General features: G+C 39.2%; 5 protein-coding genes across 5 annotated transcripts; 1 reads left to right on the forward strand and 4 right to left on the reverse strand.

Annotated features, from left to right (window-relative positions):
- Positions 1–130: 130 nt before the first annotated feature.
- On the reverse strand, positions 131–3,316 carry LOC306768950 (zinc-binding protein A33-like; the record flags this gene model as incomplete). Its single annotated transcript, XM_079257437.1, has 6 exons — positions 131–681; positions 758–876; positions 951–973; positions 2,267–2,497; positions 2,608–2,703; positions 2,933–3,316. The coding sequence occupies 6 exons, from the start codon at positions 3,314–3,316 to the stop codon at positions 131–133; spliced, it is 1,404 nt and encodes a 467-aa protein (XP_079113563.1).
- A 204-nt stretch (positions 3,317–3,520) lies between these two features.
- Positions 3,521–9,395, reverse strand: rapsn (receptor-associated protein of the synapse, 43kD). The gene is made up of 8 exons (XM_079259733.1): positions 8,782–9,395; positions 7,773–8,111; positions 7,053–7,211; positions 6,344–6,442; positions 6,063–6,185; positions 5,889–5,942; positions 5,572–5,771; positions 3,521–5,422 (listed from the first exon to the last, which is right to left on the reverse strand). Exons 1-8 carry the CDS (start codon positions 9,004–9,006, stop codon positions 5,350–5,352), a joined length of 1,272 nt encoding a protein of 423 aa, XP_079115859.1. The 5' UTR covers positions 9,007–9,395; the 3' UTR covers positions 3,521–5,349.
- A 986-nt stretch (positions 9,396–10,381) lies between these two features.
- kbtbd4 (kelch repeat and BTB (POZ) domain containing 4) lies at positions 10,382–13,785 on the reverse strand. Its single transcript, XM_079259931.1, has 5 exons — positions 13,745–13,785; positions 12,548–13,022; positions 12,320–12,461; positions 11,912–12,018; positions 10,382–11,543 (listed from the first exon to the last, which is right to left on the reverse strand). The coding sequence occupies exons 2-5, from the start codon at positions 13,007–13,009 to the stop codon at positions 10,683–10,685; spliced, it is 1,572 nt and encodes a 523-aa protein (XP_079116057.1). The 5' UTR covers positions 13,010–13,022; positions 13,745–13,785; the 3' UTR covers positions 10,382–10,682.
- A 793-nt stretch (positions 13,786–14,578) lies between these two features.
- LOC306763136 (protein FAM180A) lies at positions 14,579–15,668 on the forward strand. Its single transcript, XM_079249853.1, has 3 exons — positions 14,579–14,703; positions 14,872–14,933; positions 15,031–15,668. Exons 1-3 carry the CDS (start codon positions 14,637–14,639, stop codon positions 15,376–15,378), a joined length of 477 nt encoding a protein of 158 aa, XP_079105979.1. The 5' UTR covers positions 14,579–14,636; the 3' UTR covers positions 15,379–15,668.
- Positions 15,669–15,992: 324 nt separating this feature from the next.
- ddb2 (damage-specific DNA binding protein 2) lies at positions 15,993–20,737 on the reverse strand (the record flags this gene model as incomplete). Its single annotated transcript, XM_079258676.1, is given in 12 exon segments — positions 15,993–16,030; positions 16,033–16,236; positions 16,323–16,368; positions 16,479–16,634; positions 17,100–17,245; positions 17,588–17,765; positions 18,775–18,874; positions 19,172–19,338; positions 19,787–19,978; positions 20,224–20,333; positions 20,427–20,567; positions 20,667–20,737. Coding segments are annotated over 11 exon segments (1,470 nt in total). The 5' UTR covers positions 20,560–20,567; positions 20,667–20,737.
- Between the last annotated feature and the right edge of the window lie 334 nt (positions 20,738–21,071).

Raw genomic sequence — 21,071 nt, forward strand, 5'->3', positions numbered from 1 at the left:
TGATTAAAAATCCTCTTATGACTTCTACTGGGTATTTTGCACCTTGTTTTTGTCAGTCTTGATGATGGCACATGCCCTTTATGAAAGACCGTGTCCACGTCCCTTCCAAAGCTATGACTGCCACACAGGTTTATTCCACGTTCACTTTTATCATTAGTGGACAGACAGTAAGTGGACTAGAGTTTTTCCAATCCTCAAACAGTCCAGTGGAGAAGTAGGGGAACATCCTCTCAGTAAATCTGTCTTTGAACATGTATATCACTGTGGAATCTGCAGCATTGATGAAGACTACCTTTCCCTTGTTGTAGTCCAGCTCAGTGGTTATCATCTCAGGTATCTGCTTCATGATGAGCTTGGTGGGAGACGAGGTTTGAGCCCACAGTGTGTTTCCACTGCACAAGCCGATCACCCAAAATCCCTCCGTAGGATTGAGGAAGTTGGTGTTTTTCCTTTTGATGGACTCTCGTGCCACTCCGATGTACCACTCTTTTCCTTGGCCCACCTCAATGGTCCAGCTGTGCTTTCCAGATGTAAAGCCAGTAGCTCCCAACACACACAAGCGGCTGGTGAAACGCTCGGGGTTGTCAGGTAAGAGCTGCTTGCCGCTGTACCTCACACAGGTCAGCTCTTGTGAGAACATTAAGTTGGAATGGGCAGTGTTTGGATCCAGGGTGACAGGAGCTGGAAAAATGGGAAATTTGGTTAACTGACCCTGTTATACACCTGGCAGTAAACCTGCAAGTAGCTGTCTTCTCACCATACTCAACAATGTTTGCCATTTTCTTCCAGATGCCAAACTTGAGACATCCCAGATGCTTTGCAGAGTTTATCAGAATGTCTCTGACACACTCTGGGTCGTGGATGTTGCATTTGACCCTAAAATGTATTGAAACATTACTACGTATTCTCATGGGAACTACTGATTTTAGCAGATGACTGGCTGTGCATACCTTTTCTTTGTTTGCTTGTATTCCTGAAGTTTAAAAAAAATATATATATATGTTTTATTAATTAAATTTTTGCATGGAAAAAAGCAGAACATTCATTGTGAATACAGAGTTGCATTTGAATCAAATACCCAGACACAGATTGCAACGAATGTCAATAGATCCTAAGATTGAATTATCATCCATCCTCATAAGATAATATGCTAGAGTTTCAGTGTTGGTATATTTTTGATGATTTGTTCCCAGCAGCCTCAGTAATAATAATAAAAAAAACAAAAAAAACAAAAACAAAACACCAGTCCTGTTATTCAGGATCACATTATTTTTACTGTCACGTAACTGGCTGTTCCTTCCAGTGGTTGAAATTAATTTTCCTCTATGAGGGGAGTTGATTCATCCTGACAAGTCATCACTGGTTAGACCTGGAACACTTTCCAGTTACTGCTAAAGTAAACCTTAAAAAAATCTTATCAAATTTAATAAGTAAAAGTGTTATTTTGCAAGTATGTAACAACAGGAACAGTGCTGCATGACTGAAGTCTCATAATTTAGATGTGTTACAATAAAAATATTGAACCTATAATTGGAACATATTTCAAATGCTCACCTGTCAAGAATATGAATTTATAGTCATAAAGCTGGCAAAGTTCATGTAAACTGATCCCATTTTTAATGTCTCAATGCTCATCAAAAATGGCTTTTAAGTTGTCTTGCAGAGTTAGATTTAAACTCTTCTGTGCTGGAGACGTGGAGAGCCGCTGCGGCTCTGACTTTAAGTTGGTTGCTGATCATTCTGTATCCTTTCACCTTTCATGTTTGTGAACATTTTCAGTTCCACTGGTCATTATTTTCCACGTGGAACTGGAACTGTATGAAGGCATCCCGTATAAAGGAGGGTCAAGCTATCGCTGGTCATTTTAAAACTATCATGTAATCACACTCAGTTGAAATGACCATTTTTCTGTTGACTTTTTTTTTTTTTTTTTTTGGCTTTCACTTTTGTTTTTCAAATTTAGTACAAATTTACAAATTTCTGAAGTAATTGTTCTCCTTTTATAATAAATAAGACCATGTTAAAATCTGGTCATAAGTAATTTTAAGATGACTTTGTGATGCTGTTTTGTCAGTAAAACCAGTGTTTTCCAGTCCAGTTAATCAGTCAACCATGTTTACTGTCTACTTTTTAAATGTTTATGTGGCCACAGCAAGTATTTTGACCTTATGATACGACTCAGAGATTGAAAATGTCATTTTAAATGATAGCAGAGATCTTAAATACTGTGTTATAAACACAGTCTGAGAATGGCTTGCAAATGTACCTGTAAAAATGGTATTTTGGTGGCTCTGAGGGCAGTTTCAACATCTCTGATGGTTGAGGAGAGAGTTCTGATCTGCTCCTTTATGTGATCAATCTTCTTACACATGACCTGGACCTTGGTTTCTTCTTCCTGTTTCAGCGCCTTCAATCTGGTCTTTTCTTCCTCCCAGAGGAAGTGATGGAGTTTCTGAAATTCATCCTTTATTTCTGACTCGCATTTAGAGCTTTGGGTCTGTAACGTTGGGGAAATTGTTTGTTAAAGAAAACATATGTTTCACAGCCATTTCTATCTGAAACAAGAAGACAACTGAAGATATCACATGAATAAACAAAAACTTTTACCATTATATAAGTTTTTGTTTCCTCCCATTGCTGTTTTGTCTTGGACAGAGTTCCAAGTTTTTTCCTCAAGTTCTCCAACTTGCCAGAAATTTCAATCTGAAAGAAGAATTTGTTGAAACCTGAATTTTCAAGAGGAACTATTCTGATAATTGGTTGTTTACATCGCAGTTTCATGTATATGTTTGAAGCTTCTTGAAAATGTTGCAATTTTTCTGATGTATTACAAATATAATTATAGAGAAATCCAGCAGCATACTAACCCTTATTTTAAGCCTTTAAAAAATTCTTCTACTGAACCACAAAGACAAGTAACTTATTACTTTACCTTTTTCTCTGGGGCCGCCTCCTCTGCTGGGCAGCACGTGTGCATTTTGTGCTGTTTTGATATTTGGCAGACGAGGCAGATGGGCTCCTCGTCGTTTTTACAAAAAAGCTGCAATTTCTCATTGTGAAGTAAACAGACTTCCTCATTCCTGCCAGACTTTAGTACTTGATATTCGTCTGCAGCTATCTTTAGTGGCAGATTGATAGGAGGCCTTCCAGAGGTGGACTCGGTACCACACACAGGACATTCTCGACATCCTTTCCATTCCCAGAATTTCTGTAAACAAACTTTGCAAATATTGTGGCCACATATTAAAAGAACAGGAACGCAGTAAATACCAGAGCATTGAGGACAGAGTAAATCCTCTTCAGAGAGGGAGTTCATCGCTGCCGTCCGGTTGAAGAGTTTCACCAAAGTCACACTACAAGTAAATTCTCTTTGTGTAAATCAGGTGTGGCGGCTGTAGGAGGTGCAACCCAGAACACTCAACAGGTTACAGTAAATGTTGATCAACTAGAAAGACAAGTTAAATATACGAGCGTATGCACATATTTTTAGCATGTTGATGCCTCACAAAACACGAGCAAGTTCACTTTTGGTGCACTTTATTTTCCATAATTAAATATTTCATATTAGACACAATAACATGGTCTGACTAAATGCATAAATAAATAAACAATGCCTTTCAGTCAGACTAAATCAAATGAATCGTGTCTAGAAAAAAAAAATCATTCGAAATGTCTGTAGACCTTGTGGTGTTGCTTAATTTCTCCTCAAAGCTTGGAGGCAAAAACAGAGGTAGTTTCAACTCTTACAGATGCTGTCAGTACAGTCCTTTTCATACCCAAGAATAAGCTGTAAATAATATTTAGATGTGTGCAGGTAAATACACAGTGAATCATCCTCATTTTGGATGGAGAGGCCTCAAAGAATCACGTTCAGAGAGGAGGTCAAGTTTCTTAAAAAGAGAAGTGATAAGTGCTTGTGCAGTCAAAGTAATCATGTTGATGCTTCCTTCCTCACACTTCAGTCAGATTCTATTTGGATAAAAGTAGAGATACAAGGAATTAAAAAGCTACAACTTTGTTTCTGCTTTTCACTGAACTGTTGTAAGTAATAATTATTTTTAGGTGAAGCCACAAGAATGTATCCTGATTTTTTACTGTGTACGAACTAAAATAGTCTCCAAAACAACTTTTGTACATGGAGCTCTCAGATGAAAACCTGCTGTAAAATAAAAATGATGATTCTCTATCTCAAAGTACAATGAAACTAGAAATAAATAGTTCATATGGAATATAAATGGTAAAGCTCACTGACTGTTAAGAAGTAATCTAATAGGCAACTATGTGGGTTTATATATTATTCTAGTTTATACTGATGCCTGGCATTTTACATTAAACTTGCAGCCACTCACTGATAAAATAGCTTGTTTGTTTTGCGTTTTTTTTTCATCAAAATCACCCTGAAATTTCTGCTATAACAGGTAAAATGTATTATATATAACCTACATAAAAACATAGTGAATGTATGCATCTCACCTAAAACATTGTGTAACTGCATGTATTGGTCAAAGATCCTTTCCCTATAGACTTCCTTCTCTGTACCATCTGTTCTTAAACTCAAGAATATTTAGCTAATATCAGAGTTAAGAGTCCCAGAATCCCAGAACTGAAGTGAAAAGGAATTTCTATGAACACAATGTGTGTTGATCCTGCTCCTTAATCTCTGTGAATAAGGAAAAAAAAACAGCTGCATGTACCTGATTTATAAAGACATACTAGTTTTTGAATGGTTAAGAGATTTTAGTTAGGTTTTAGAAAAACATCTCAAATAAATCAAAGCTTTAAAAGAAATTAATATGAGAACAGTATGTACATGAATACAAGAATAAATATGTGTGAACTTGGCTAAATTCAGAAAGGGCTCAACTGTTCAACAAAAAGTTCGATGTAGCACAACAAGGAAGGTGACCGAGATTACTGCCATGTCACTGATCATTTCTTTTTTTTTTCTTTCTAAATATTCCTATACATAAAATATCCAACACACTAGTCTATAAATGTTGTTTTAGACGGTCCATATCCTATGTTAATGCTCCAACAGATGGCCAGTCATTAGAAACAGTGGAAGTTCTCTAGTTTATCTTGAAAATCAACACTGTTAGTAAAACCACGTCTCCTCTGTCGGTGTCAGACTGATGTCTAAATAAGACGGGTGCCTTGATCCGAGTCCTCTGAGCTGCACTCTGGGACATCCTGGGTTTAGTTAGGCATCCTCTGCACAGAGCAGTGAGATGTTGCTCCTTAAAGGTCTTCAGCACATCCTGAGGCTGCCTGCTTCTCTCAGATCAGTCAGGAGAACTGTGAGGCATCATGCTGTGTCTGCAGATCCAACGCACAAACACAGTCTCGCAATCAGACAAAGCCAGGCTTCATTGAGGACTTGAAACACTTCGGACAGCCCTTTGTGCCATTTGTCTGCAAACACCTGAAAATATGAATTCAAATTAAGATGACTAATAATCCATCCCATTAATCAGCACAGATTATGTTTAACATTAGAAATAAGATAACTGTAAGCCGCTTGTGTTGTCTCTAAAATGTTGTGTAACTAATAGCAGAAAAAAAGACACCTACTTGAGGTGGAAAATGTGGGAACAGGGCAATGCCTGCAGCTTTTGGTCCCTGTCCCCGATGGACTCGCCACACATGCCGCAGTAGAGCTCTAACTCCTCGACACACTGCAGAAACTTCACCACCTGCTCCCTGAGCTCGTCCTGCTGCTCACGGCTTCGGTAGATCCCCTCGCTCAGGCAGTGAACTTTCAGTGTGCACAGCTTACACACAGGAAAAAGACAATCATTAACTGGTTTGCATCATGTGTGGTAGTTACCGGTAATTGTCCGCCACAGCTCTAACTGTGTGATTTATCGTGTTAAACTAGGTTAATTTACCTTGTTTCCCATTCCATCCGCCAATTCCTGTGCTCGCTGCAAAGAATCCAGAGCCTGTAAAATAGACAGACAGCACTTTCTTATAATGATCACAGACGTTCTCACCATGAAATCTAATAAATTAATTATTCAAGTTTGATTTTTAAATGAATATTTATATTGTACACTATGGACCTTGTCATATTCTTTCTGCAGAAGCCAACACTTCGCTACTCCCAGATAGACATGCGCTTGTCCAAGACGGTTTCCAATCTCAGTCATAATACCCAATGCAGACTCATAACGTGGGAATGCTTTCTAAACAAGAAGGGATGTACATAAAAAAAAGGCAAATACATAAATATAATGTAATCCTTAACTTTCAAGAAGTACAAGTTTGAAAGGAAATCTAATCTTAGCATCACTAACTAGTTTTTAAAGAATGAAATTATTTGGATGTAACATTGCCACCTTACATCAACGTCATGCCTGCAACGGTGTATGTCTGCAAAGTTTAGTAAGCACAGAGCCTGCAGAGGCCGGTCGCCATGCTGCAGAGCGATCTTCATAGATTCCTGTTGGAACACAGACAGAGGTTAAGAGTCAAAACATGTCCTGCCAAATCTACACTACAGTCCCCTTGAAGGAAAGAGATGTGTTCAGCCATTTTTATTTGCAGTTTCCACATCAGAATATATATATATATATTCAAGTGAAAAGCAGTGGGAAATTTGAGCTGTCCCCTTTCAAACTCCTCTTGTACTCTGGTATTCCGAATATGACAGGATGTGTAATCTGTTTGGCTAAATGCGTTTGGCAAAAGTAATAAATCTGAAATACATCCTGCTCTCTTGTTACTATACTTTTGCACTCCAAGGCACTGACATCAAGTTATTTTTCACCCCCAGTACATAATTAGAACAGGGTGAGGACTTAAGCCACCCTCTTCATTATCACTTTAAACCGGTGCCTCTGTGAGCATATTTTTGTCGTGGTCTTCGGCCGAGTACAACAGGACAACTGGCATTTGCACCTGTCAGAAGCACAAAACCTACTGTATCTGCAACACCGGCATAAAAAAAAGACAAAGGCAATGTGGGACAGCTGGATGGTGAGGAAAGCAAAACTGTGAGGTTCAGCAAGTCCTGAAAGTTTGTCACTTTAGAAAAAAAATCAAAACAATACCTCACAGCACTCCATGGAGTCAGGCAGGCGCTCTAGTTTCCTGTAGGCCACTGACATGTGGTACTGGCTCATGGCTCGATATTTAAGGCTCCAGCTTTTGCCGTAGTCATTGACAAGCTCAGCTGCTTTGCAGGGAAAGAACAAGGCTTTCTCATAGTCCTATAAGTTGGGATGAACAATGAGAACAATTTGTGGTTATTTTCAACAAATGGCAGCATGCCCTTCTTACATCCCACTAACATCTACATTTAGCCTTATTGTTGTTTTCCCATGAGAGCAAAGGTTAATAACATTGAGAAATGGGCAACAACATGGGAGTGCTGCTTGACATGTGTGTTTCCATGTTACTTTTAAGCATGTAATATTCATTACAACGCCAATGAAAGCTATCCTCCCTGGGAAGCAGGGGGATTACAATTACAAATCTCCTATATCAAGGGGTACAGCATAAACCCCCGCAAGGCGACATTGTCCCTCTGCCCATTTCACATCACCCACAACTGCACAAACTAACTACAGAAGAAGTTTGCAGTTAAACGTTTTGGAAAATTATCACAGTCTCACTGTAAACACATACTAGAAAAAAATCAAAGCTGATTGTAAATGTTCTCACATTCGCACATTTTTAAAGAACTTAAGTGAGATTAAATACAATATGGACCACAAATCTTCTGATCAGCAGCTCAACCCAATGTTTCAATCAACAGTGCAGATATGTACCTTAAGCTGAACATAGATATTTCCCAGACTGCAGCAGACTCTGCACTCCAGCATCTTGTCATCATTGTTGTGGGCGTAGCGCAGAGCCTTCTCATAACTCGCCAGAGCTTTCTGGAAGACGCTGAGGCCCAGGTAGGCATTGCCCATGCTAAGACATACCTGGCCATTAAGCTGCAGGCTTACAGTGGTACCCTGCATGTTTAAGCAGGTCTTGCAGTAGGAGACTGTTTTCTGGAAGTCACACAGTTTCTCATTGCTGCGCGCCAAGTTCAGGTAGCCTTCAGTCAGGTAGTCTGGATCCTCCATTTCTCTGGCTGTGTCAATCTGATCAAGGGCGTACTGTTGAGAAATGTTGTGCATAAGAGGATGAAAAGCTGCAATCAGATGGATAAAAAACATATCCATTTTGTCCCCAAGAACAAAGTTATGTGATATAATCATCCAGTCATAAGGGCCTCCTCCATGAAGTCCTCATTAAAACTGTGTTACTGATGAGTACAGATGATCATGTCAACAAGACACCGCTCACTGATTCTTAGGTTGCACCTCACTTATTTACTCTGCATCGCATGGAAGCCACAAATTAACCCGTGCTTCTCAAGATCGCTCTAAATGGAAGATGGTAACCTTTGACCTCTTTTCATCCAATGATCGCTGGGATATTGTGGAAATATTAAAATGCTACTACAGCAGGAACTGTATTAGTCCTGAGAAGAAGTGATGACATATAAGATATTTAGTTACACACATCAACTAGATTAGCAAGCATACATACACACACACTCACTGTTGGTACCTTAATACAAGACACAGTGTAGATACAGACATAAATAGTTGATTCTGAGTAAATTGCCTGATTTAGAGAACAACAGTTAAGTTGACCAATCACATGTTTTCACAAAATTCCTTTGAAGGGATATTTGTAATCATTGACTCATGCTGACATAAAAGTAGCTGTAGTTAGCTGTATTTAGTTAAAATGTATTGCATTGTTGTTTTGGAGGCTTACCTTGAGCATATCTTTGTACTTTCCCATTTCTGAGTGAGCTGTGATCAAACATCCCAGCACCCGAAACTTCCCTCCAGGATCGGAGGTCTTTTCCAGGACTTTAGTCCAAACCTGCAGAGCTCTGTCTGTCTGGTTGGACTGATACAACCTCAGGCCTTTCTCGATCTGCTGCTTGGTTTGGTCCTGGCCCATCTCTGGTGCAAGGCGCCTCATAAAAATATTCATTCGTTTAGGACATGCAGTTTCAGTGAGGCAGCAAGAAAGTAGATCCTTGCCATGCACGGTACAACTCCAAAGAAGATCCCTTGAAGATGATCCTGTCAGAGGTCGGTGCCAGAAGGCCTACCAGGTCCCGCTCTATCAGCTCCGGCTGTGCTGAGACGGAGAGGAAACTGGATCTACCGAAGCAGAGCGGTGACACACCATGACCATTTTCACTAAACACTGTATGGAGAGCTGGACGACCAAGAAGATATCATTCCTGTTCAACCATTTGATTATCCTGTATCACCATCAATAGAACAAAAATTCTCCTTTGGATTTCCGTTTGGAAAGTGGAAAAGAAAACATGTATCCCAGCAGAGTGCTAGCAGTGATATACCAGAATATCTACTCCCTCCACACCCCAGTGAAAGGAATTCTTAGCACCCCTGCTTCCAACCCCCTCCACCTTCCTCCTACTGCTGGCACTACAGCAGATGGCCTTGTCACTCTAGACCATGTGTCCCTTCAGGAATTATGTTCTGCCCTCAGCAAACTGTTCCAAGGTCACTACAGCTCCTAGTAATCTACCTTCACATGCAACATTACAAACTGGTAAACACTCCAGTAGAAGTTTAAACGTCACAAACCTCTCAAACATTCAAAACCAAACATTGTCTAAAGGCTCAGAGGAGTCTGACAACTGAGGCTGTGAACTATCATATGGGAATATTGCCATCTTTATTCTCAAACATTAAGGAAGTTATGAGACAGTGCTCATAATGACTGTAAGTTCCTACTGGGAGTCCTTATGGAGACACATATGACCCCCAGAACCCCCACCCCTCATCTCAGCGTCAGCAACTGATGCTTAGAATAGTTCAAAAAGTCTGACATGTTCCTGAGCTTAGGTTTCAGCTGCGCTACCTCTTGCAGCACATCAATGGGATCAAAGTTTTGGTGTCCCTGTAGTAGATTTCTCTCCATTTACTTCCACTTTTTAAACTCGCACATTTAACGCCTTGCCTTTCACACTGACTATAATTTGATCAAAGACAAATATGTTGTCACAATTTTAGGTGCTTCTTTGTAAAAGTGCCAAAGTTAAAGATGCTAAATTCTGGTAATAAATATTGTCAGAACACAAAAGGCAAAAACAAAGCAAACTGACAGCTTGTAGATACAGTGATATATTTAACTTTTCTCGTAACAGTTCTCGTAACAACAACAGAGTACATAAAAGACAATCTTCAGAAAAAAGAAAAAACAAAAGTGAAAAATGTTGAAGTTAAAAAAACTTCTCTGATATGTTTATATACATTAATCTTGAATTTGAAATGAAGGATATTCTGCCCTTGTCAGCATTATAATGACATTATACTGAAGGTATGTTGTCTAGCTCTTCATGCATGTTAAACTAAAAGTGCACAGGAAACATCAGATTAGTTCAGCACTGGTCACAGCATCACCACAAATGTACTTCTTGCTAAGAAACCCACAACGATGCACTACAACAGCAGCAAGTGACACACATGACTAAATTGTCATAACTAGGAATGATTGACACAGTTGAGTGAATATATTTACTATGGATTTCCTCATCAGATGTCCGAACAGTGAAGTCCTATCAAGCTGTCCAAAAGTCTTCCCTGATTCACTGTGGTTAGTGCGTGGAGCAGTGCGAATGTCCAGAGGACATGTTAGGCCAAGACGAACTGCCAGTTTGTGAGGAGGATTTTTATACCTCTGATAACTGAGACCACAGATGTGGCTGGGTTAAATTTTAGTGTATTAGCATCACCTTTCTTACATTTGTCTCTGAAGACATATATACAGCCATTACAGCTGGCCACTTTCCACAGTGACGGGATGCAGCTCCACACTTCAGGGAAGCGCAGGCGTGTGAAGCTCTCCAACAGTGGATTGTAGCACACCAGGGAGTCTCCTTCTGCTACAATAAAGATCACATCCATGTGGACGGCAGCATGCATGCAGCCCGCAAATGGCAGCATGTACGGCTTGATCTGGCACTTTTGTGAGGAGGTGTCAAAACACTGAATGAGACGGGATGGCTTTGTGAAAAAGTCCATGTCATTCTCTTCCCCACCAAGCAGGTATATGGTGCCTCCCAGGTTAACGCCAGCAGCCCCAGACACGGCAGTGTCCAGCTGGCTGGTTTCTGTCCACTTGTTATCCTTTACTGTGTAGTAAATGACGGCATTAGAGAGTGTGTCCTGCAATGTCTTACCACCTAGTGAGTAGATAGCATCCTCTGTAGAGACGGAAACCATGGTGTGGTGGAGACGATCTCTGAGCAGAGGTGCACAGCGCTCCCAGTCCATAGTGTGCATGTTGCACTTCCACATGCGGCGGGGAATAGACCCTCCAACCACATACAGGTCACCACCGTGTTTACAGGCTGCTGTGATTTGATGGCATAAACTGTTCTGGCCGCTCACGCTGATCACATCGTCTTCGTCACAGTGCAGCGACACAGCAAGTGAGTGAGTCCTCGTCTCTTCTTTACCTATCAGGTAAATATGGACATTCTCACCAATTTCCTGAAAAAGAAGCAGACAGTTTCAAGGAAAAAAGTAATAAACCAAATTTAAATAACATGACCAAATATCAGATTGTTTTTTCCAGTATTAATAATTAAATAATTTATTTACACGTTCCAAACTAAATTAATTAATTTTCAAATGTGCTGCTTCAGCCTGGTAAAAAAAAAAATCTTCGTCATTACACATTTGCTGCAAATTAATAATCTTTATAATAATGTTTTATGCCATTTAAAGTTTTATAAAAATATGTTTTAATGTTCTGCAATGTATATTGCATAAAGGCATTATCAGTCCTGGCTTTGAAAAAACATCATAACAGCTGATTATTAACATAGCCTCCTCTTATCTGTGTGAAGCAATATTACCTTAAGATTCTCTTGGAGCATGCAAGAAAACTCCTCTCTCTCAACCTTGTTGTGGTTTATCCATGACTCAATGGCCACTGTTGGATTCTGGGAACTTGGAACGCCATCTAAACACAAAAAACTTCAAGTTAGAAGATGTGTTTCAATTGTCAAAGGAAATAACATTTTGCATTTTAACCACACAGAATGACTTTTTCTACAAATATCTGCTTGTTTAAAAAACTACAAAGATCTGGCACTAAGAACACAATTTTTTAGAATGAAAGACTATATGTCTATTTACAAGACACATCTTGTTATTTTGTATATCCTATGAAATAAATAAAAGACTATCAAGTAGTTGGTAAAAATAAAGCAACCACCATAGTAAAATCCTCTTATTTACAAATATGTGACAACAATATGTACCTTTAATAATGTCCAAAAGCAAACAGAGAGGCAGATTGAGAAATTCTTCAGTCTGATGCAGCTGAGCCAGGTGAATTTTAGCACAGTGCTTGGCGGCAGTATACAGCTCCTGGTCACTATGTCTGTCTGCGAGCCACATCACCTTGACACAAAGGAAAAGAAATGCTCATTCCACAAAATCATCATTTAACTGCATAGATTGCTACCTGTATGAAAACAATTGATTACCTGTAAACAGTTCTTGACCTCCACTGTGCGCGAGAGGAATCGAGAGCATTCCTCAAACAGAGCAGTCAACTGGTACATGTCTGCCATCTCATAGGTGTCCTGCAGCTCTTCCACCCTTAGTTTAATCGTGCCATGGTAGATGTAGTCTATCAGTAGCTGAAACACTGTGGCACTCACATCCTTCAGCTCGATCATGCGATTGTGGGACTCTTTGAGGTTGGAGGTGAACATTGAGCGGAAGAAACTGCTCTGTGCTGAAAGCACCAACCGGTGCAGGTGAAACTCTTTGCTGTCCACGGTGATGGTGACATCGGCAAACAATCCATCCTCCAAGCACAGGTCCATGATGCTCTTTACCACACGACTCGAGTGTGAGCGATCGGTGAATGTATATCCCAGAAAGTAGTTTTCCTCTCCAACAGAGCCCCCAACACCGACGCCACTTTCCTCATTGGGCTCCATCTTTGCCAGTTGCCTTTTTGAAACCCAACAAAAACACAAAACATGTTTAAAGTTAAATGATACTTTATTAGTTGCTTCTTGCAAAAACAGAAATCCTGCCTCCATTGAAGTTACAAATATTTAGTCTATTATAATAAATGCAGTTGAATACCTGGATCAGTTTTAAACATCTTCATTTACTTTATGACAATAGAGTATACTAAATATTGTTCAGATGGAAAAGGAATTTAACTGAACTCCGGTGGAAAATTATAAAAAAAAAATAGCTGATAAGATGATAAAACTTCTGGTGTAGCTTGAACACAGGTTATTTTCTGCTAAATAGTATAAATTACACAGATGCAGCGACTCAAATGATCACTAATGAAGCTTTTTTTATAAACTGATGACAACTACAGTCAATTATTGCTTGGTGAAAGATGTTAAGTGATGCAAATGCGTTTTAACTCGGGCTTTTTATTTTCTGAAACATACCACTGTACGTATGAAACAAAAAAAAAACAAACAAACAAAAAAACCCGAAAGATATTTCAGAGGCAGATCCAGTGTAGCTAAGTGGGTGGTGGTGCTAGCTGTTGTTATTAGCTACCATTCACGCCCACAGAAGCTAGCTGAGCACTGTTCACTCTGGAGCTCTATTAGACATGCCATTATTGATATAAGGTCAAAACTATGTTTGTTAATTAATGGGAGAGTAAATAATGGTGTAGGCGATAAGCAAGTATGTCTGGTTACCTTTATCCTCACTACTTAAACATTCAGAAGCTGCCGAACCGTTCACCGGAAGTAAATAAAGTTTTTCAATGAGCAGATATCAAGCTATCACCAACCACTTACTGCCATCGTGTGGTGAAATTTAGTCACTGCAGCACCTCGTTTCACTCCCACAAATACTCCTCTCCGTTACATTACCTTGTTTAAAACAGTTATTCATGCCTTTATTATGGTCTCAGGAACGCTTTTGAGAACGTGTCAGTAAATGTAGCTCATTTTATTGTGAATAGTTGTCTTGAAATTTTGTTTTTTGTTTCGGACAGTTTCTTAATCCCTTTTTAAATTTATTTATTTGTAAATTAGCATTGTTAAAACAAAACAAGACTAAATAAGTAAATAAATAAATAAGAAAAAAAAACTGATCCAGTAAAGGTGCAACATATTTGTGTCCTACAGTATTTGAAATATGTTGCCAGCACCAAAATACTTGCTTTTGTTTTATTTTCTGATCAATTTATAACTTAAATCATTTGCAGATCATTACATTCTGCTTTTCTTTAAAGATTCTAAATAAATATTAAGCTTTTTAGTTGAATAAATAATTATCCAAATGGTGTAGATGGTATTTAAGGTTAACACACCAATTTATATTTTATCTTTTGGGGTTTCTTTGCTGTAAGTGTGTGTGAGTATTTCACAGTAAAAAGGGAATATCGTTGCTTGTGCAAGTCCGGTTAGCTTCAGAATTTTCCTGCTCAGAGTCACAGCCATCTGGCTTTTGGTTGATTTTTCCAATCTGGAAAAATGTGAGGTATTTAGTCCACGTTTCCTCTGCTTTGGATTCATAAATCTTGAGAGAGTGTGGAGGTAAGACTAATGTGGTGGGATATTTCAGGGTACTGATAAACGAAGAATGAGATTACATCTCAAAATCTGCCTTCAGATCATTTTGTGGCTTTGCTTTGACCAAGTGCTGCGAGGTGAGTAAAAGACTGATGTCCATTTTGTCTTTGTTTCTGTGTTGCTGCATTATGATACAGTGTGCACTTCTTCTGGAAATTACAGGTGGTTAAACAAGCACTCACTTCAAAGACGACGAAGTACAGTTTATGTTTTGTTCATAATTTTTTTTCATTGTTCTTTTCCAGATGTTTCTGGAGGCAGACGTTCAACAACTGCCTCGTCTATTGACGTCAACCTAATGTTTGAGGTACTTTCTGCTCTTATGATTAAAATCAAGATATTTTACTAAAAAAGCTTTTGTTTCAATTGATGTGAAAGGTTTTTATTATTCCTTCCTTATGCAGTTCCTGCTGGGTGGAGTGGTGATAGACCAGGATAATAACATCCTCCTGCTGGACAAGGAGATGGCATCGATGAGGCAGGGGCGAGAATTTCTGTCTCAGATAAATGATGACATTCCAAAAAGTCAGAGCTCCATGTCACTCATGGTAAGCTCACTAGAGGCTGATCGAAAGACCCCTCTGACACAGTCCGAGTTCGACAATCTCGTCTTGAGCATGGTGTACTCAGCTCACCAGGCTCTGGTTCAGAAGAACAGACAGCAGCGGGAAGCCTGGGGGGGAATGCTGCTGCAGCTGGCAAATACCACAGTTAATGAACTACGTGGAAGTTTTCTCTTCAACTACACTTAATCCGCAAGTTTACACCGTGTGTCAAGTGAAGGTGTGTGCCACTAATAAGCTGCTTTGAATCTGTTTGTTTTAGTCAATGTTAATACAGATGTTTGATATTGGCTTTTTCACCAATATCCAATATGCCAGTTTTGTTTAACTCTTAATTTACAGAACTAATACTAACCAATACTGATATTTTGGAGCGAGATTGTGCCATAAAGATAGAAATATTGGGAAACTATACATGACAGCTTTTATATTTTGTCAATTTGAGTTAGAGAAAATTTAGCTGAAAAGTTTTATTTATATATACATACATACATACATATATATATACACACACATATATATGTATTATGTGCATGTTGTGTAAACATTGTCATTACAAAAAAATTAAAAACCGAATATTGCATTTTAATTTTAACATCTGCCGATAATATCTGACATCTCTACTAATTATGCATTTAATAAAAGATCTGCTAATATTCAGTCATATATGAATGAATATATTTATTGTTGTACAGTAGAAAAATAGCAGATAAAATATACATTCAAGCTTTGAACTGGTTCAAAAATGCAAACAATGAAACATATTTATACAAAAGGATTTTTAAGACTGGCAGTTTAACAATTCACTTCTTCCTCATCTGTGCTTGTTTTTCTTTGAACACCCAGTCTTGGTTTTGGTCTCAGTTTCTTCCAGAGAAGCTAGTTTTTTCTTGAGCTTTGCATCCGAACCCTTCCGGTCCCTGTTAGGGCGCTGCTGCATCCTCTGCTGTCCCCTTGAACCGCCTGCTGAAGTTGAGGTTCCCTCCTGCACCTTGTGCCGACTACTTCGCAAAGACTCGTCATGGTCCCAGACCAGCAGCGTTACACCTGAGAGGGAGCATGATGCTGCATAAGAAAGACTTGTCTCTTAAAGAGCCAAAACGTGAGTCAAGTTGAACTTCTGGAGAACTCACCCATGCCAGATCCAATCACATCACCCATCGGACTGAATTTGTTGATCTGCAGAAACAAAATTATTTGTCTTAATAGCATGAACATGCAAAAACACTGAAGTGTTTAGCCAACGCTTCAGTGTTTTGGCATGTTCATGCATAAAAGAATTTACTCACAGATTTGATTCCTGAGGCGGTGGAATCGTACAGCTGAAAAACGAGCTCTGCAGTGTTGGAGTCAAAGATGTCAATGGTCCTCTGGTCACCGGTGCAGATGCGGTCATCAGGGTAACGTCCCGCCACAATCAGGTCATACACAGGATGCCATGTGGCCTACACAGAACAATATCATTATACCAAAAATTGTATAAATGAAATTAAGACTACTGCTCTGTATGCAGTCGACTCTTATTGGTAGCTCATCCTCATAACAATTTTTATTGTTCCCTCTAATCTCAATTGTAGACTGACATCTTTCCCAGGGCAAAGAAATGGAGGTTTGCATGCTCATAAAATGGAAATAAAACTGTAAGTTTGAGTCTGTTGATTTAGGTGAGAAAGAAAATAAGGAAAGAAAAAAATATTGCATAATCCAGTCTATACATGGTCCCTTTTCAATAAACCCTTGGAATATGCAATGATTACCTGTTTCTTGCTCCGTTTCTGTATAAACTCTGAACATGTGCCTTAAAAAATGTAATATTTCTCCCCAGGTTGGTTCTTGTCATGAACCCTCGGGAGACATTTCTCCAACTGACTGGAAGGATGAACACACACACATATAGAGTAGAAACCAACCTTGATGGGTGTGAGGTGTTGAAACTGCCTGTGTGGATGTTGAATGATATGCTGAGGCTTCGACCAGTCAGAGGATGAGTAGACACGGATCTGGTCATGCTGGTCTGTGGTGAGCAACTTAGAGCAGTCCAAAGGATTGAAATAGGCTGCGAAGAAACAACAATCACAAGATTTGGAAAAGTAATTGAAGATAGTCTTAACCCTGTGTGAGCAAAGCAGGGTGGTTCACACAACGGCTGGTATTCTTTCAGGTTTTATACTGCAAAGTATGGTGAGCCTACATTTAAGTCCTTAATCTCTCAAAACAGGATTTAAGCTTTGAATGGAGATGTGTTGAAGTCACAATTCAGACACATGCAGGGTAGATTGAAAGCAATCAGTCTGAAATTATTTGAATAGACATAAATTTTACTGTGTATATTAAATGTTTAGTTTTATACATTTGGAAAGTTTTACACATAGTTAAAGGTTTTTAAAGAGCGGATTACCAGAGTTGACAGCCCTCTCATGAGGCATTTCATGGAGGAAGCTTTTCTTGTCCTTGATGTTCCTCAGGTCCCACAGCTTCACTGTGTGGTCAACAGAGGCCGTCACCAGCAACCAATCGCATCGGGTGTTAAACTCTGCATGGGTCACTTTAGCTTTGTGCAACTTGTCATTAAAAATCTGAAAATTTCAGCAAAAAAAGGGCATTGCAATTTTAACATTTTCATTCTTGCAAAAAAAACCAAAAAAACAAAACGAACCAAAAGAAAAAAAGAGTCAAGCCTAAAAATCAGTTAATAAATTCAACTTGTTAGATCACAGCAGTGGATTTTAGATGAAGAAGGAATAGTCTGGGATTTATGTACAGACTTTTAGCATTTACAGGAATCCACTTATCTATTTTCCCAGATTAATTAAGTAGCCGGAAAGGTTTATGTAATTATTGGGATTATTTAAAACATTTGAGAGAAATATCACTACACATCTCAGCTTTTTTCCCCCTTCTCTATCAGCAGTCGCATCATTAATAAAAACCAGTATGATATTTTTTCAGCACAGTCTAATCTATTTATTCTGTTCTCAGACATTTTAACTCCATATGGACTTAAAAAAGGCTTTTCTTGATTGCTGGCTTTAATAACCTGCCTTCCTCCATGAGTCAATTCTGCACTTGGTTACAACAAATTCAGTGATCTTCTACACTCTCATGGTTTTCATGGCATTGCTGAATGAATGAATACAACTAAGTGATTTAGCTGCTCCTTACATTTTGTCTTTGATTGGTTTGCTTAATTGTCTCAGTTTGTCTGTTTTCTTCTCACTTGAAATGTTTTGAAAACTCCGACAAAAACTCCTCCTTGCAGATAGCAAAGAAAAAGTCAACCTTCCGAACAAACTGCAGACTTTTTATCCAGAAATCTCTTAGCAGATAATGCATGAACAAGCCTTTGCTATCAATCAGCTGGTCAAGTCGTTTTTAATTCTGTAAGAATAGATAAATGGATTTATGGATTTGATTAAAAAAAAAGACAGCTGTCAAAACATTTTGGGTGAATTAAAACTAAGTCTTCATTTAAATACAGCGACACTGTTTGAATACTTATGGACCTGTATGTGACTGATGTTCTGATTACAGAAAAAAAAGACAACAATTAACTCCCTTCTTCATTTTTCTTTTTCAATAATCTACCTTTTGGCCATCCAATCCTAGAAGTAAGAGCTGTCCCACGTTGTCTCCAGTCACGAGCATCTGTCGGCTCACAGATACATCAACACAGCAGTACCAGTAGCTGTTACAGAAATAAAGAGGAAAATCAATTTACTGGGCATGTCTAATGATCCAAATGCAAAAGAAAAAAAAGACTAAAATTGGTGATTTAAATGTTCTTATTTAAGTATCTAAAATAATCTACAGGGACACTGAATTAGATTTGCTATGTGCTTCTCACAGCTTTGGTAATAAACATCTAAACAGAGAAAAAAAAGACATTTAAATCTTAGTGTCAGTGAAAACATTGTTCTAAAATAAACTAAACTATGAGAAAAAATTTCATTGCCAAGCATCAGTCTTCTTTCAGTTTTCTCACCAGACATTGTGGTGATCATGACCACAGTCTTGGGTTCTGGACAGTAGAGTGGGTGGGCGCCCCTCAAAGTTCTGCATGGTCAGTGTGCCTTCGCCAGACGCCACATAAATTCTGGAGAAGTCCGTGGGGCAAAACTTCATCCCTCCAATAAAGTCTCCTGCTCCATTCTGCGCATAATAAATACAAATGCAAGACTATTAAAAGGGGCGTTCCTAGCAGGTCATGATCAAACAAAAGTTAAAAGCTGCCCGGGCCACCTGACAAGAAGACTGATGCTCGGCTGAAAAGGGCTAAAATCTGCAACCCTGAGAGAAAAAAAAAGACTCTTAGTCTTACTTTAGTGTGTCTGTGTTGGCAAACACTGTTAGAGTTGTCCCACTGAAATCTCGAAGTGCTGTTGTACCTCCCATGGAAGAGGTGAACAACTGAGTGGGATTTAACTGGTTAAACTTCATGTCTGTAACTGAATCTCCGGCCCCCATCTAAGCAAAAAATCAATGTGCTGTCAAGGACATCTAAGTAAACGCTTCTGAAACCACCAGCATCCTCAGTATATTCATCCCAAAAGGGCTGCAGATTATGATGGTCAATTGTTTGAACATTTCACACACTCACCCCTTGAGTAAAGCTTTTCTTTGCAGTCTTCTCAAAGTCCCACAGAAAAATGTCTCCGCCTTTGGAGGCTGCAGCCAAGGTGGTGGGATGAGTGGGATGCCACTCGAGACAGGTGATTCTACGGTCAAAAGGGCTGCTGGCACCATGGAAATGATAAGATGACAGGGAGCGAATGAAAGGTTCCTGGAGACACTGAAAGAGACAAAACACAAATGCTTCAAATATTCTATTTAATATAGTCTCAACTTGTTCCATGAAGCCATATCCTGCAACAGCTGCAACAATCTTAATCATGCCTTAACATGTCTAACATTACCGTTCCCCTCTTCTAGATTTTCATTCACTTCTTTTTTTTAAATACACTTTATTAGAGATGAAACAGAGACAGGCAATATGCAAACTCAGGTAGCGTTCTCAACTCACTATCCCTTACTAACCTGTCTCATCTGAGAGTGCAAGCTTTGTCCCAGAGTGCTCCTGTAAATATAATGCAGAATGTTTCCATGAGTATTCTTCGTCTGGGCTTCTACTGACTTGTGAGGAAGACCTGGAAAATACACACATCCATTCAAATGTCATAAAAGCAACATATTGTGGTGGCATGTCGCCCCTTTGCATCGTTTCCATTAGGACTACACACCTGATTTGGAAGTTTCTCCATCCTTCTTCCCGCGTAGTTTTTTAGAAAGAGTTGGACCAGAATCCTCTGCAGCTCTTTTTTTCACTTTATTCTTTGATCCATTGCCATCGGACTTGGTGGGCTGGCTCTTCATTTCGCCACCTTTAGGTAAAACAAAACAATTAAACAGCACAACATACGTGATTTAACACAGTAAAGAATTGTCTGTCTGCCCGAATGAAGGTACTAGCCAGTGCTTACCTGTGACGGTCAACTCAGGAACTCCGTTTGCATAATATCAAAGTGGTACACGTGACTGCAATGGCTGCAAAATGCCTGTTTTGTAACATAGGTGCGTTATGGCTAGTGGACAGTAGGTGACACTGTTCATCAATAGAAAGCTTAGTTAAACGCCATGTTTGTTGTTCTGGAGAAACTACAAAGTGTCGCCATTTCTGCTTTCAGTTTGCGCGTGAGAAAAATGCAATAGTAGATGTAAGGGAAAACAAACAAACATAATAATAATCATTATTACCAGCCAAGGATCGAACCAGCGACCTTGTTGGTGTGAGGCCACAGTGCTAACCACTACGCCACTGTGCAGCCTGATCACCATCATTCCTAGGGGCAATTTAGAGTGACCAATTAACCTATCATGCATGTCTT

The sequence above is a fragment of the Telmatherina bonti genome (genome assembly GCF_933228915.1).
Source record: "Telmatherina bonti genome assembly, chromosome: 2".
NCBI classification, from domain to species: domain Eukaryota; kingdom Metazoa; phylum Chordata; class Actinopteri; order Atheriniformes; family Telmatherinidae; genus Telmatherina; species Telmatherina bonti.

Excerpts from the sequence above, each read along its gene's own strand:
- rapsn (XM_079259733.1), bottom strand. The coding sequence starts at position 9,006 with ATGAATATTTTTATGAGGCGCCTTGCACCAGAGATGGGCCAGGACCAA. Across the intron at positions 6,443-7,052 it reads ACTCCATGGAGTGCTGTGAG|GAATCTATGAAGATCGCTCT; the intron begins GTATTGTTTTGA and ends GTGTTCCAACAG. Across the intron at positions 5,423-5,571 it reads TCCCACATTTTCCACCTCAA|GTGTTTGCAGACAAATGGCA; the intron begins GTAGGTGTCTTT and ends TCATATTTTCAG.
- kbtbd4 (XM_079259931.1), bottom strand. The coding sequence starts at position 13,009 with ATGGAGCCCAATGAGGAAAGTGGCGTCGGTGTTGGGGGCTCTGTTGGA. Across the intron at positions 12,019-12,319 it reads GCTTTTGGACATTATTAAAG|ATGGCGTTCCAAGTTCCCAG; the intron begins GTACATATTGTT and ends TTTTGTGTTTAG. Across the intron at positions 11,544-11,911 it reads TGCTCCAAGAGAATCTTAAG|GAAATTGGTGAGAATGTCCA; the intron begins GTAATATTGCTT and ends CTTCTTTTTCAG.
- LOC306763136 (XM_079249853.1), top strand. The coding sequence starts at position 14,637 with ATGAGATTACATCTCAAAATCTGCCTTCAGATCATTTTGTGGCTTTGC. Across the intron at positions 14,704-14,871 it reads CTTTGACCAAGTGCTGCGAG|ATGTTTCTGGAGGCAGACGT; the intron begins GTGAGTAAAAGA and ends GTTCTTTTCCAG. Across the intron at positions 14,934-15,030 it reads ACGTCAACCTAATGTTTGAG|TTCCTGCTGGGTGGAGTGGT; the intron begins GTACTTTCTGCT and ends TTCCTTATGCAG.